This window comes from Bos indicus x Bos taurus, chromosome 16 (genome assembly GCF_003369695.1).
Source record: "Bos indicus x Bos taurus breed Angus x Brahman F1 hybrid chromosome 16, Bos_hybrid_MaternalHap_v2.0, whole genome shotgun sequence".
Classification (NCBI taxonomy): Eukaryota; Metazoa; Chordata; class Mammalia; order Artiodactyla; family Bovidae; genus Bos; species Bos indicus x Bos taurus.
Window position 1 is genome coordinate 78,653,892 of NC_040091.1, and position 15,979 is coordinate 78,669,870.

At 43.6% G+C, this 15,979-nt stretch overlaps 1 protein-coding gene across 4 annotated transcripts in view; it reads left to right on the plus strand.

Annotated features, from left to right (window-relative positions):
• CAMSAP2 (calmodulin regulated spectrin associated protein family member 2) overlaps positions 1-15,979 on the plus strand; it is a 97,238-nt gene that overhangs the window by 58,401 nt on the left and 22,858 nt on the right. For 2 of the 4 annotated variants that reach the window (XM_027565813.1, XM_027565814.1), the window contains exons 3-7: positions 1,320-1,481; positions 4,430-4,513; positions 11,094-11,126; positions 13,806-13,947; positions 14,298-14,437. In XM_027565813.1, the coding sequence (XP_027421614.1) occupies positions 1,320-1,481; positions 4,430-4,513; positions 11,094-11,126; positions 13,806-13,947; positions 14,298-14,437 (561 nt within the window). The remainder of the gene's footprint in view (positions 1-1,319; positions 1,482-4,429; positions 4,514-11,093; positions 11,127-13,805; positions 13,948-14,297; positions 14,438-15,979) is intronic. The other 2 variants (XM_027565815.1, XM_027565816.1) reach the window with 1 other exon arrangement.

Consider the following 15,979-nt stretch of genomic DNA (forward strand, 5'->3'; position numbering starts at 1 on the left):
TGATGCAACGGATGTTGGCAATTTGATCTCTGGTTCCTAATATAATATTACATTCCAAATAAAGTAGAAAGTCCAAAGATAAGCTGGAAAAAGGTATTTGATGATGAAATGACACCTAATAAATAATGAGCTCTTACGAATCAAGAAATAAAGAAGGAAAGGTGACCATCTCACAGAGAAATGTAAGCCAGAGATATGAGTGGGCAGTTTTCTGAGGGAAAAATACAAATATTTGCTAAACGTATGAAAATATGCCCATCCTCATTAATCAGAGAAATGTGCAGTCTGAACAAGGGAAGGTTTTTAACTTCCAGACTGGATAACAGATGATAAAAAGTGCATGATGTCTAATATTGACCAAAAATGTGGGGAAACAGGCACCCTTGGCAACACTCTGGGGAGGGGAGGAAGCTGCCCCACCCTTCCAGCAAGCAGATCCGTGGTTGTTTCTCAGATCACACACACGGTTGCCCTTGGGCCCAGCAGCCCCGCAGTGACCGTCATCCCTGGAGAAATGCAGGGTGGTGGTGTGTTTACAGCGCCACAGAGCAGAAGGCAGCGCGAGTGTCTACCCCGGAGCTGTGGGGAGTACAGTGTTTGGTGAGAATACGTTCCAAACCATGGACACTGCTTGGGGAACAGGAGGGCAACAGGGTGCTTTCAACTTTAGGAACTTCCTAATGTTGGGAAATTTTAAGAACCAACCCCCACCCCCACTGCGCTCCCCGCCATGGTGTAACATTTCTGTATGAAACTACCTCTCATGGGAAACAGCAGTAAAGGAAAGACTAGCAGTCCTATGGTGGATGCAGAGGGTGGGGAAGAAGCGGCAGCCAGGAAAAGCAGAGGGTTATTGGCCTTGTTCAGGGGTGAGAAGTGGTGGTGTCTGAGCTGGAATGGAGGTGAGCAGACAAGGAGGCTAGACTCTAGGGACAGTTCAGGAGTGGAGTCTGTACACGGCTCCCTGTGGATGAGAGGAGAGAGCTTGCTCAGAGATGACGCTGAAGTCTGCAGTCGTTTTGTTGAGTAACTGATCGTGACCTTCTCAAAACCAGGAAAAGCGGGACAAGGAGCCTCCTCTGAGTGGGAGAAGATGAGCACCTTGAGCGGAGACCCTCAGTGAGCGTCTGAGTGATAAAGGGGCTGGGTTGCCTGAGTTCACCCCTGGCCCGTGTGCACCATTTATGCTCTTAGCAAGGCTTATTGTTCATAACCTTTAGTTCCGCTCCTGTTTGTTGGGCAATGTTAGTAACATTTAACAGTGTAAAAGCAGCCGTCCCTCATTGTGATTCTAAAGGTCGTTCTCGGTCTGTCTCCAGAGTGCTCACCTGGCCATGATCGACACCCTCATGATGGCTTACACCGTGGAGATGGTCAGCGTGGAGAAGGTGGCCGCCTGCGCGCAGCAGTACTCGGCCTTCTTCCAGGCCACAGACCTGCCCTACGACATCGAGGACGCTGTCATGTACTGGATCAACAAGGTGGGTGCTCCCCTGGGTGGCAGCGGTCTTAGAACCGTGGACGCTGTGCCTCCCCGCTTTGTGCTGAAAGTCTGTGCTCCCACAGAGCTGTCCGCTGACATCGTGACCCGCAGTGTGCTGGTGTTCGGAGGTCCTGAAGGCTGGCCCTCATGTGGGAACAGGGTTGCTCTCTTCATGAGAGACCCAAGAGCGCCCCTCACCCCTTCTGAGGAAGCGGGGCCAGACTTGCCAGGCCCAGTCTGCTGGCGCTTTGGACTTCCCAGCCTCCAGAACCCGAGAAATACATTTCCGTTGCTCACAGGCCACCTGCCTCTGGTGTTCTTGTTGTAGCAGCATGATCAGACTAAGACAGACTCCATTATTCTTTTGTTTTAAGTCAAAGTGAAAATTAAAGTCATGCAGTCTTACTTAATAGTTCCCATTCCCTTTAGACTTAAAAAAAAAAAAAAAAAAACGGTTAAAATGGTGGAAAGCGATTTTATGTATTCTGCAACATCTGTCACTACATTTTATGATAAACCTAGTTGATATCAGATTAGTACAAAATTCACAGCACTCCTGAGTAGGGAATATACTCTGTGGGTGCTCCGTAAACATTTTTTGCATCCAGGAATGAAATAAGTTTTTCATATTGCCAATTAGATGATTTTTAGGTTTGCTGGAGTGACGTGTAAGACCATAAATAAATAATGTAGTTAGAAAGGCTTGTGCCACAAAGCTGAGCCTTAGAGAAGGAAAAGGAAGCTGTGAGGTTGCAGACCCGAGTCGGCCTGCAGGCCTCGCTGGCCTCTCGTTGGCTTCCGGGGCTCGAGGCAGTTGGATGAGGCCGTGGCTCTGCCGGTCCTGGGAAGCTGGGACCCTGACCTCTGTGCAGACAGCAGTGAGCTCATGCCCTTGATGGAAGCGAGCACGTCGCCCATGGTGGGTCTGAAGCAAATTTTCAGCCCTGCCCACACTCACCAGGATCGCTGGGGACCGTCTCAGAGCCGTCATCCCCCAGACCACGCATGGAGTAGGTTTCCATCAAACTGGCAACCAAGACTCACAGATACCAACAAATTATTAACGTCCTAGCTTGTGAATGGGGGATTCTGAGTCAGAGCTAGCTCATTTCTGCTTCTGCCGTCTCTCAGGAAGAGTACTTTACACAGCTGAGTGAGTCGATGCTCTGAGATCTGGCATGCAGCAGCCTCACACACCAAAACAAGTCTGTGTGTTGTTAATTCCTTGTAATGCCTCGGGTAGAGTCACGGGTAGAAAAGACTGTTAGTAACTGTTAACTAAGTTTCAGTTCCGTTCAGTCGCTCAATCATGTCCAACTCTTTGTGACCCCATGAATCACAGCACGCCAGGCCTCCCTGTCCGTCACCAACTCCCAGAGTTCACTCAGACTCATGTCCATTGAGTCAGTGATGCCATCCAGCCATCTCATCCTGTCGTCCCCTTCTCCTTCTGCCCCCAATCCCTCCCAGCATCAGGGTCTTTTCCAACGAGTCAGCTCTTTGCATGAGGTGGCCAAAGTACTAGAGTTTCAGCTTCAGAATCAGTCCTACCAATGAACACCCAGGATTGATCTCCTTTAGGATGGACTGGTTGGATCTCCTTGCAGTCCAAGGGACTCTCAGGAGTGTTCTCCAACACCATAGTTCAAAAGCATCGATTCTTTGGCGCTCAGCTTTCTTCACAGTCCAACTCTCACATCCGTACATGACCACTGGAAAAACCATAGCCTTGACTAGATAGACCTTTGTTGACAAAGTAATATCTCTGCTTTTCATCATTATACTATCTAGGTTGTTCATGACTTTCCTTCCAAGGAGTAAGCGTCTTTTAATTTCATGGCTGCAATCGCCAGCTGCAGTGATTTTGGAGCCCCCAAAAATAAAGTCTGACACTGTTTCCACTGTTTCCCCTTCTATTTCCCATGAAGTGATGGGACCAAGTTACCATAAATTAAAATGATTCAGTCCTTTTTTTTAAGCACAGAACTGAATTTTCAAGCAATAGAATTTTTTAAATTATTGATTTAGTTTACAATGGTTGATAACGGCATTCATATTTTCTAGATTGCCATTATTAGTCAATTTGAGCATTTATTTATTGTTGTTGGAATGACCGTAACATGAGTAACTCAAAATCCAAAATTATCTAAACTATTCTCAAGAAATACTTTATGCACTCAACAGATTGTTTCTTAGTTATCTTGAATTATAGGCTGTTTGAACAATCTGATAAGTTAGACCTTCTCCCTGAGAAGTTCCTGTATACAAAGCTTTTCATGTATTTTAACTGTGACCTGTGACCACACTAAACCCCACTCATGATCCAGGGACATGCCTAGGAAATCACAGGTTAAGAATTCAATCCAAACAAAGTGTTTTCTACTGATAATGAAAACATTAATTTTAAGGAAAATAGTTTTCACTTATTAGTCCTAAAAGAGATTGTGAACATTTTTACAGAAAAATAGCTGTCTTGTTTCCTAAGCAAAAGGAGAAGAGGGCAGCAGAGGATGACATGGTTGGATGGCATCATCAATTCAGTGGACATGAGTCTGAGCAAACTCCAGGAGCTAGTGAAGGACAGGGAAGGCTGGTGCGCTGCCGTCCGTGGGGTCGCAGAGAGTCAGGCACGACTGAGCGACCAAACAACGGCATCAAAACTGGAGTCGTCAAGCACCTTTTTTCCCGAGCACTCCAGCTGGCCCCTGACATGTAGCAGGTACTCAACAAGTATTTGGTAAAGTAATGAATGAATTTTAGGATTTCAAACAAAACACCTGTGAATACTGTAAAATACTTTTTTCTGGTTGGGAAAATGAGGTTCTGTTCATTTGAGTGGCACTGGTATTTGACATCAGAGACCTGAACACAGGCATTTTAAGGTACGTGTTATTTTTTTTTATTATATTTGACTATAAATTAAAATTAATGTTTTTATATTTTAAGGTAAATGAACATTTGAAGGATATAATGGAACAAGAACAGAAATTGAAAGACCATCACGCAGTGGAAACGCTAGGAGGTCAAAAGGTACGTACATGTTCCTAAGGGGAAAAAAGTGCCTTTATGAGAGCCTGTGTTCACAGGTGTGTGCTGTTTGGGGAAATGGTCATAGGTATGTTCATCAGACTATTTTTGGTGATCTTAACTGTACCCTAGGAAGCCTTGCCGTAAATGCCAGGTAAGTAGAAGTGCAGAATGGAGGTTAACCAGATGATGGTATTTAGGAAAGATTGTTAATGATTAGAGCTCAATTTCTGAGGTTCTTTTGGCAAAAATAATGGTTCTGCCTTTGTTTGGTAGAGTTATGAAATAAGAAAACAGTTTCCAATGTATCAGCCTTATAATGACTTGTAATAAGACCAGCCTCTAAAATTATTCCGGGAATTGTAAGCTGTAACATGGTTATTCTGTGAAGGAAAAAGAAACACTGATGTGGATTTATTCTTTAAAAATTCTTAAACAGGCTCTTAGAGGTTTCTTCTCTGAAGACTTGTGTGTTTGTTGTGTACTGAAACCTAAAGTGTATTTCCTGCAATATAGTATATCTTACACTTCCTAAAATGTGTTACAGGGAGAGCCCTTGAAACTTACTGTCCAGCATTTCAGTTGAGGTATAAGAAGTTCTGTTATTCAGAGACTTTATTTTCCATTTGGGTTGTTTTGAGTCTCTTCATTATTATGCTGCACTTGTCTTCATTTTGGACAAAGGCTGCTGGCCACTGATGCTCTGTAACAGGAGGGGAAGGGAGAGCTGGTTTGTGTGTAACCAGCCTTGCTAGGAAGGTTCTGCCGAAGACCAGCAGCTTTGCCTGAATTTGGTGTTGGGATCACGCTGGCCCGCTCTCGCCCTCTTGCTCCCGTGGCTGACCTTTCCCCCGTGGAGGTGGACCCACTCGCTGCCTTCCCCAGCCCGGCCCCCACCGGGTCCCCAGCCCTTTCCCTTACCGCCCTCCTCGATGTCTTCTTCCCTCAGGGTAGAAACCCTTGCCTTGGAGACAGATCTCCTCCTGTCTGCTGTTTTGCTTCTGGCTGTGATCAGAAATCAGGTTCAGCACCATCCTGAGTCACAGAGCTTCATGGAGACCTGTTTATCACCTACAATGGCTCAGTGCTGTAGTGTTGCACACATGTTATGAGCTACATGGGTTTATATGATCACAGAGGATGCAGTAAACGTTGTTTCAATGGAAAAAAATGCTGTCTGTGTTCCAGTCAGCTGTAGATGGAGTTGTTGTTCGGTCGCTAAGTCCTGTCTGACTCTGTGACCCCATGAACTGCAGCACGCCGAGCTTTCCTGCCCTTCACTAACCTTTAAGAAAGGCAAACTGTATGGAATCCATACACAGCTGATCCACCACTCTGACTTCCCATGGAATTGCACATACACACTTCACAACCAGGATTTGTTGAGCAAGTGAACGAATGAACCAGTGCGGTTCACTTAAGCATCTGGCTTACTGCTCATTTTCATTCAGCACGAACAGAGCGTTTGTGCCTTCATTTCCTTTTCTTCCCTTTTATTTTGTATGTTTAATTTTTTACTGAAGTATAGTTGATTTATAGTGTTGTGTTAAATTTTGCTGTACAGCAAAGTGACTCAGTCATACACATGTACATGCTTTTTCTATTATTTTCTGTTATGGTTTATCACAGGGTCTTGCATCTTCAGCCCCCTGTGCTGTGCAGGAGGACCTCGTTCCTCCCCATCCTGCGTGTGATAGTCCGCATCTGCTAACCCCAGGCCCCTAGTCCACCCCTCCGCCCCCCGTCCCCTTGGCAGCCTCAGGTCAGTTCTCTGTGTCTGAGAGTCTGTTTCTGCTTCATAGATTGATTTGTGCCGTGTGTTAGGTTCAACACCTTCATTTTCAAATGAGTTTTACCCTTGTTCTCATTGTTAAGATGTGTGGGAAGCTGTTCATTTCACACGTCTTACTGCACAGGTGTCATGAAGAAACACATGGCCAAGCACAGACAAGGTTAGGGAGTCTTGCTCTCTTAACCTAGTAGTGGGAGTTTCAGCATTTGAACTGTATGGCTAGAAAGAGAATCACTTTATTCTTGATTTTCATTCTTGCAAAGCAAAATCTTCACCCTTTTCTCCTTTTAGCGAAGAGAGGTCGAGTGGTTTGCTCTTTCTCCTTGCTGTACCATTGGTAAGAGGCCGCCGTGCCCTTTGCCCCCTCAGCTCGTGCTCGCAAGGCAGAAGCCCAGGTGCCCAACCCTGGGATCTGTCGCTTCCCGCCATGGACGGAGCCTGGGCTGCTGGATGGGGACTGTCTGATCTCCTGTCCTGTCCAGCGATTCTCTGCTCAGATGTTCAGTAGCGTTAATTTTATGAAGCTTCTTTCTATAGCTATCTTCTGGGTAAAATACATGCTCTGTTGAGGGATACTTGTATATTATTAGTGTTAGACCAGAATTTTAATTCCAAAGCCATTTCAGTAGATTATTAGACCATCATCTGACCATCTATTTCTGATTGTTGGACTGGGTGGTGCTTTAAGAGGGAGGCGTTTTAAATAGTGTCCTAGGAAAATATTTTGATTAAACAGGTTGCTGATGTTATTTTCTTTATTTTCTTTCAAGTTTCTCTTTTGGCTTCTGCTACTCCTTTTGATTCTAAAGTGTGAATTAGATAAGTAATTTTTGGTGTAAGTTGCATGAGCAGCTTGTATTTTTCTTTGCAAAATCTGGCAGCCCTATTTCAACAATCTCTAAGGGTTAGGACCAGCGACGTGAAGTCCAGTGTTCATTCTCTTAAGGAGCTTGTCCCGAGTGCTGTGGGAAGTGGGCCTGGTCTTGGTCAGGAGAGTCCTGCCACTGCCCTTCCCGGGCCCTCCACTACCCTGGGCCTTCTCTCCTGTGTCTGCAAAACTGAAAGTTTGGGTGAGTGGCTCCTAAATTCTGTTACGAAAGCGATGCTCAGTTTGCATGTAGTAAATGTAAGGGACTTGAAAGGTTGGTGAAAATAGTAAGTAGTTGGCGCTCATAAACTTCCACATGTACGTGTATATTTAAACATTTTAAAAATTCAGAGGTGGTACCATGAGTTTTTTTTCTCCAAGGAATATTTTATAAAGATGATTTGATCTGAAGTAACTTATATATGAGTTAGATAACCTAATACCGTGATTTTAATCTTTGTCTAAGAGGACTGTAAAAATCAGATTTAACAGCTTTGTAAATCAGTCTTGTGCATTTGGACACAAGACCCTACAAAGATTTGGATTGCTGTGGACTTAATATAACTTGCTAAGTTAAGGACATTTATTTTGAAATATTTCAGACTTAGAAACAGTTGCAAGGATTGTCTGCAGGAACCCTGGGCCCTTGTGGTAACATTTTATAACATTTCATGTGCTTGCATGTGTGCCCTTGTGTTACATGTTGCACACACAAATACATATGTGTATACATTTTTCTGAAACATTTGAAACAAGGTTGCACACATCATGGCCCTTCACCCCTGAATATTGCTGTGTACGTTTCCTAAGAACAAAGCTACCCACTGACACAGGACAGGCGACTTAATGTCAGCACTGTGCTTGATCGGACTTGGAGCTGTGTTCAGTTTTGTCAGTCACCCCAATTGTATCGATACTTTATGCTGTTTCCTGAACTGGGATCTAGTCTGAGATCATATAATAGATTTAATTGTGTATCTTTTTCGTTTTGAATCTGGAACAGTCCCTCGGCTTTTCTTTTTTGTGACCTTAACATTTTTGAAGAACACAGGGCATTTTCATAGAATATCCTTCAATTTGATATTTTTACTGGCATTTCCTTGCAGATAGGTTAAGCTATGCTTTTTAAGACTGAAATACGACGTAAGGTGTATACTTCTTACAAGACTGTATCCAGAGGCACACGATAGCCATTTGCCCCTATTAGATGAAAATAATTTTGATCAGTTGGTTAAGATATTGTTTGATTTTTTTGACTGCGTGGTTATTATTTTTCCTTTTGTAGTAATTTGAGAGGAGACACTTTGAGACTGTAAATACCCTGTTCCTCTTCAGCGTTTCCCTGCATCCTAGATTTAGCATTTATGGATGACACCTACTTTAGTTACTATTACTATGGTGGCTACAAAATGGTAATTCTCTAGCTCCATCATTTCTTCCACGTTTGTTAGTTAGGGTACTGTAAGCAAATCTGAGCTCATCTGTTTATCAGTCTGTCATCTGTATTATCTGTACGAATTGATAGATTCTTATTTTAAATGCATGTATTTCTGTCCACAGTTATTCACCTATTCATTTGCTCATTCCCAGTTTTACTGAGCTCTAACTGACACAAAGCATGGAGTAAGGTTAGGGTGCGAAACATCACGGTCCGGCTTACACACGGCACGGAAGGATCGCAGTAGGCCTAGCGAGCCTCCGTCACCTCATAGAGATGCGGCGTTGAGGGAGTAGAAGAAGCATTTTCCCTTGCGATGAGAACTCTCTGGATTTACCTTGACAGCTTTCATATGTACCATGCAGCCGTGTTAATTACCATGTTGTATGTTTCATCCCTACTACTTATTATCTTATGACTAACTGGAAGTTTGTACCCTCATCTAATTTTGTGTGTATTCATTTTTGAAATAAACTGTATTGTGGAATAATCTTAGTTTACAGAGCAATCCCAAAGATAGCACAACTTTGTCCAGTTCCCCAGTGTTAACATCTTACTGTCATAATTATGGCCCTTTCGTCAACAACAGGAAAGTGACGTTGGTGGATTATTAATATTGACTACACCACAGGCTTTCTTTACAGTCTCCCAGTTTTGTTCTATCCAGCATCCCTGAATTGGGGTTTGTCTCCTGTGTCTCGTGATGAGATTTGGTGTGTGGGCTTTCAGAGAAGAACGTCACAGAGGTGGTTTCACGCCTCATCACTTCGCATCAGGGAGCGCGGGACATGAACACGGCTCGTCACTGACGGTGTCCACGTGATCACTTGGTTCATTAAAGTCACGTCCCTCCTTGTCAAGTTTCCATTTCCACCATCAGCACTGTTTTCTTTGTAAGTGGGTCACTCAGTCCAGCCCACGCTGCAGGAGAGAAGTTAGCTCCCTCCCTGAAGGGTCGAGCCCCTGTATCATTTGGAATTTTCCTCTAAGGGAGACTGTGTCCTGTCCACTTCCTTACATCCTTCAGTCAGTTATTTGTAGCAGTCTGGACTCGTGTGTATGTGTGTGTGTGTGTGTGTGTGTACACTGGGGTTACAACCAGTCTGTGGTGTTAACTTGTTCAGATTTCCCAGCTCCAGTCACTGGGAGCTGTGTCAGAGTTTTCTGAGTTAGTAAAAAATTCAAGTACTGAATATTTTACAAGAAATACAGACTAACTCCTTTGCTCATCACCTGTTTTGAATAATCCCTAGTAATTTCTATGTAATGGATTCTTCTAGTATCAAAGACAGGAAGACTCCCGTTCTGACATTGCTGTTCGTCTCTGGGAACCCAGACACGCTCCCGGGCCTCCTGTCCTGCTTGTGCCTTTCAGGGCTCCTGCAGAGGCAGCTGCAGAGGCTTTGGTTAAATGAGCAGTTACAATGCATGTGACAAAACTGTTACGGTTTCTCTTCCTGATGCGGCAAGAAAACTTTATTGGAAATGTTATCTCTTTGTGGGAAGCTGGTATTTTTCTGATTCTTGAGTTTTCTGATTCTTGAGATGACTTTTTCAGGTTTTTTAAGTTCTTGAATGTATGTTATTTATGTTATTTTTCCAAATAGTCTTATTTTTACTGTTAATTTCTGTAAGAAAAACTTTCTACATAAAAGTTTAGTACAAATTTTAACTCAGACCCCATTTAGTTTGGTTCACTTTAACAAATATTTATTTAGGGCTGCCCGCCGCCCCGCCCCCGAAAAAAAAACAACGGTGCTAGGAAATATAAACAATCACAAATTATTCAGTTATCTGAAATTGTGAGTTTATTAAATTAATCTTCTTGAAGACATAAAATTATATTCTTTGAGACACCCCTGGATAGTAAAAATAATAACATTTATATTCTCTTTGTGTTAGTGGCTACTTGCTTTAGAGACTCTATAAAAATATTAATTGATAGGAATTGCCAACTGTTCTTCTTTCCTATTAATTGAAAGAAATTCATTATATCATTAAGGGAAATTATCATCATGTTCAATTCTGCATTACTGTTTGCTCTTATTCATATACTTATGGAACAGCCTTCTTTTCCTTTTGGGACAAAGACTTGGCTTCCTAATGTCTTAAGAATTTCAGTGGTTGCAAGTCCAGCCCTGGAATCTTTCTATTCCCTCTCATGTATTTTATTTTTTAATATGATGTGTGGTTCCAGAGCCGCGAAATAAAATTCTTTGCTGCCAAAGTATGCAGCAGGTCCAGGGTATCCTAAAAACACATATCCATGTTGGGAGAGGAGTTGCGGGGAGAAGGTGGTGGTCTTTATCATGAGGAAACTCTATATTTTAAGCTAACTTTTCAAGCATTAACAGTTTAAAAGTGTTTTGAGAACTGTAAACTTGGAGCTGCACTAACAGAAACTTTACTATAACTTGTTAATTTTAAAAAATGCTGATGCACTTTCCCTTTCACTTTCCCTTTTCTCCTGCTGCCTCCTCTGAAGTCTCCTTCCAAATGGTTTTGGAAACTGGTTCCTGTAAGTTTACCCAGCTCCTTCAGCTCACCCTCCAGACATCATTGCAGAGTGTCATTGTATTGTTGATGTCGTGCTGATACGGTCATTTCATATAACTCCATTAGTCACGAGTGGAGATTGGATTGTAAGGTCTTTGATCATAGTGCAGAATAGAAAGACCTAAAAAAAATCTAGCCAAAATTTGGATTAGACGCTTTAAAGATAATTAAAAGTGTAAACTAGTCTGTCATTACTTGGCAGACCATAAGTAACTAGTAAGAAGAAAGTGTGGGTATAGATTTGTACTGGTTTTAATAATGTCAGTAAAAGTGAGTATGAATTGCACACGTAAATTATTTGTATTATCAAGTCATCTTTTTGAAAGAATCATTTCCTTTTGGCCTGACCTATAGAGGATACTGTTTGTGTAATTTAAAAAAGTGACAGGTTCTGTGTCCCTCTCATTACTGAATCTAAACTATTAACAGATTCAGTTCTGGTTTGACTACAAGAGTTGATCTTTCAGTGTGAACTCTGGGGGTTCAACCACTTAAATGTTTTTCACCCTCAGAAACAGACATGTAACTTAGAAGTCCACCACAATTTTGAAAGATCGAAAATACATCCCTCTTAAATGCCAGATGTCTCAGTTTGTAGAAAGAGCAGTGTGTTTGTAAAGCGCCGAGCACACTCCAGAAGTTCTGGGAGACCCACAGGACTTCAAGATTGAAAGTTGGTTTCCCTGGTAGGCCTTCTAGGATGTAATCTTCAGGAAGATGTTGCGGCTGGCCACTTGCAAACCATGAATCGTCTGGTCCAGACCGCAGGCCTCGTGGCCGCAGCCTCGGGGAGCTGTGTGCGTGTGTGCGCGGGTTGCCGTGCCCCTCGGTGGAACGCTGCAGAGCACAGCACACAGCTCAGTCCTTTGTTCCGTGACCCTGGGCGCTCGGCTCAGTCCACTTCCAGCCATGGGCCCTGGAGGTCCGAGAAGTCTGGCACGGAGCCAGCCACTGTAGAGCATTTCCAGAGATAGTATTCTGTTTCTTAATGGCCCAAGGAAGTGGGGCTGGAGGGGCCTGGAAGCCACAGGGGCATCGGAAGGCTGGCGAGGCCCCGGCTGCCACTCCCCCTCAGTCCTGATTTTCATGCTTGAGTTTTAAACTGTCCGCCAGCAGCTCACTGAGGATGCTTACTAACGATTACGTAAAAACACAAAATCAACTGAAGAATTTCTCTAGTGCACTGATGCGATTTTTCCTGAATATAGGTGCGCTCTACCATTAAATACAGATTATAGTCCCTACTGATTCATAAGAACAATCTCCTCTGAAATTCTTCACATGGGAAAATGTTCCATGAATCTTGTTCTTGAGTAGCCAGTGAGGGGTATATAGAAATAAATATTTCCCCTTGAATGTGTGTGCTTTTCTGGGGAAAGTCATTTAAAGGAAATCTGACTTCACCACCAAATAGTAAATCTCTTTCAGTAAGTAATTTTTTGTTTTTATTCTCACCAGAGTATTATATTTCATAATTATACTTTAATTATGAAATAGAGATGATCAGTTTAGATAGAAGAAAAATTAATTTTGATTTCTTAAAAAAAAAAAACCTTGTATTTAAATATCAGTGACCGCTGTAATTATAAATTTTGCTAATAGTTCAGTGTGCAATTTTCATTAAGTCTTCAGCATGATTTTTCTTGGCTTGAGGAGAGCTAGTAGCTAAAGACAGCTGACCTCTGGTGACACTCGCTGTGTGCCCGTGTGTATGTCGCGCATGACGTCATCATCTTTCTTAGTCCTCCGTGTCCTGTGAAGCAGGCACTGTGACTGCCCCGGTTCACAGATAAGGAACCGAGAGATGAGCGTTCAGGTAACTCGTCCAAGATCCCAGAGCTGAGAAGTGGCAGGAGCAGGATCTGAGCCCAGGTATTTAGTCTGACTTAAGAAGCTCCTTCTCGTAAACTCTCAGTTTTACAGCAGGTCTCATTTTTAGGGAACTGTCTTACAAATTTGTATCACTCGCACCAGCCAGTCTTTAAAAAACAAGAGCTTCTTCTTTTCTGAGAGGGAGCAGAAACCCTTATACTTGCTCTGCTTTGGGTTAGGGTAGAAACCTCATCCAGGAGGGTTTTCTCAGTTTCACAGTGGTTACACTTTATTTGCATTGTCTCAGCATTCAGATGAGAAGCCAGGATTTCTTTGTGGTCTGATTCCAGCTCCTTAGAGTGACAGTTCTTATTGCAAGGCCTCCTTTAGGAGTAGTTTTACATCCTCTGGCCGTCCCTTGACGCTGATGACTCCTCAGGCTTTGAGCTCCGGTCTTAATCTTTTTACACAAGAGCGTGCTGTCTAAGTTAAGTCTAATGTTAAAGCAAATTTTATCATCTTCAGAGCCACAGAACTGATAATTTGGACATTTCAAATGTCCAAAATCCATGCTGTGATGCTTTTCTATTAAGTTCTTGGGCTAAGTGAACTCACATAGATGAGCCCTGTGGCGCTCTGTTAAGCACTCAGCTTCAGAGCTGCAGTGCTGTTGGAAAGACAGGTCTAGTGGTGCTGCTCAGGAGAGAAGGGTGCGGCTGCGTGGCTGCTGTCTCTGCCGACTTACACGTTATTACTGACACGGGGCCTCCGGTGCTGTGTCTTTCCTGTACGTTGAAGTACTTACTTTGATCTCTTTTTTATATTGTAGGCTCGTTATAGGAAGGAGCAGACCTTGCTCAAGCAACTGCCTTGCATTCCGTTGGTAGAAAATCTGTTGAAAGACGGCTCAGATGGCTGTGCGTTAGCTGCCCTCATTCATTTTTACTGTCCTGGTGTTGTCAGGTTAGAGGGTAAGTGTTCCATTGAAATATTTCTCAACTGTGGATAGATGTGACAGATATTTAAGATGGTAATATCTAATAAGTAATGAAGGCTTTTTTTTTTTTTAAGAAAAACATTTATATGTCATTCTAGGAGGGCAGTTAGTTGAGTGAAGGAGTGCTTGGTTTCTAAGTCTGTGTAGTGACTGCTACGTGTATAGATGTGTGTGTGTGTGTGTGTGTGTGTGTGTGAGAGAGACAGAGAGAGAGAGAGATGACCAGATTCTACGTAGTTGTGTGCTGGTATTAAGTTACTAATTATAAAGTGAGTCCAAAGTGTGTATTATCAAAATTAATCCTTGTTCTTTTCTTATTTGAAGACATTTGCTTGAAAGAAACCATGTCTCTGGCTGATAGCCTCTATAACCTGCAGCTGATCCAAGAATTTTGCCAAGAATATTTGAACCAGTGTTGCCATTTCACCCTGGAAGACATGCTCTACGCAGCTTCCTCCATAAAGGTACTCCCTGGTCCCTGCGCTTGAAGGTTGTGGGGAAAGCACACAGCCAGGTGCAGAGACAGTCTAGCTGTGTTAAGCGTACAAAGTTAACTGTAATTTCAGTCAAAATAGTTGGTTAGATTTTTCTGCTGATTGTGTTCTGTTGTAACGCACACTGTCAGCTACAGGTGGCTTTTGCAACACAAAGAGTGAGTCTGTGGTCCTGCAGTTGTTAGTGCAGTGGAGAAGGAGCCAGCAAGTGCTTCTGGGCCCTCAGCAGGGCAGTGGGCTCCGGGAAGAAAGGGTCCTTCTGTGCCAGAACTTGAGACACAACCTCGGGAAAGAAAGGGGGAAGGAAAGACCAAGGTTGTCTAGAAATGAACCTTTTAAGAAGTAACTCCTGGCAATATCCTGGCGGCCCAGTGGTTAAGATTCTGCACTCCCACTGCAGGGGGTGTGGGTTCAACCCCTGGTCAGGGAGCTAGGGTCCCGCGTGCCGCACAGTGCAGCCAGTATATATATATAATTTTTAGGAGGTAAATAAAAGTACTTGCTTTTATCAGCCGTGCGCGAGTCCCTTGCTTCAGGACGATGTCACAGGGCCTCCTAGCTTCGCTCAGTTGCTCAGTGCGCTTCTTCCAAGAGCTGTTTATTGAGCACCTTGCACTGTTCCGGGCTTTTTGGGTGAATCAGCAGACAATCAGAGATCCATGTCCTTTCAGAGCTTACTCTGTAGTGAAGACAGACACGTGTCTCAGGCGTGATGGCTTCTGAGCTGCAGGTTCCAGAGCTCCGTGGTAGGAGTGATGCCTTTCTGTTCCTGGCAGCTGCGGAATTCCTTCCCGCCCCCTGTGCCCTTGCCTGAAGTTCGCCACTTCTGTGTAACGTTAGAGAGGAACAGCCTTGTGTCAGGCTTGACACCTGGCCGTATTCACGGTGCCCACCTCCCTGAAGGCTGCCATGGGCCTCCTGGAGCCACGCTGCCACTCGTGTGCTTGCGCTCCTTGCTCTCTGCCCTCTTTACCCTGAGCCCCTTCCTTCTTTACACACAAGGCAGGGGACACAGCCAGCCAGCCATGCAGCTGCTCCCAGAGCAACCACTGCCCACTGCCCAGCCATGACCAGCCATACAGCTGCTCCCAGAGCAACCACTGCCCACTGCCCAGCCATAACCAGCCATGCAGCTGCTCCCAGAACAAACCACTGCCCACTGACCAGAACAGCACCCACTCCCCACTGTCCGACACGTCGGAAGAAAGACCTTGATTGATTTTGAATGGTAACACCATTTTTACCAAAATGGGAGATATTTTCATATTTATCTTGTTAATGCTTTTTCTGATTATTGCCTATTAAAAATTCTAAATGCCACTACTATAATCTCAGGGAAAAAAATCGTCTCATTAAGTACATTAAGAGTACATTTGCTTAAGTCATATACTTTGGACTTCCCATAAATAAAATGTAACCTTGATGTTTAGATCAACTTACTCTGGGCATAATCAAGATATAAAGATATTTTCTTAAATGAGGCGTTTAAAAAATAGATAATTATCTGCAGAG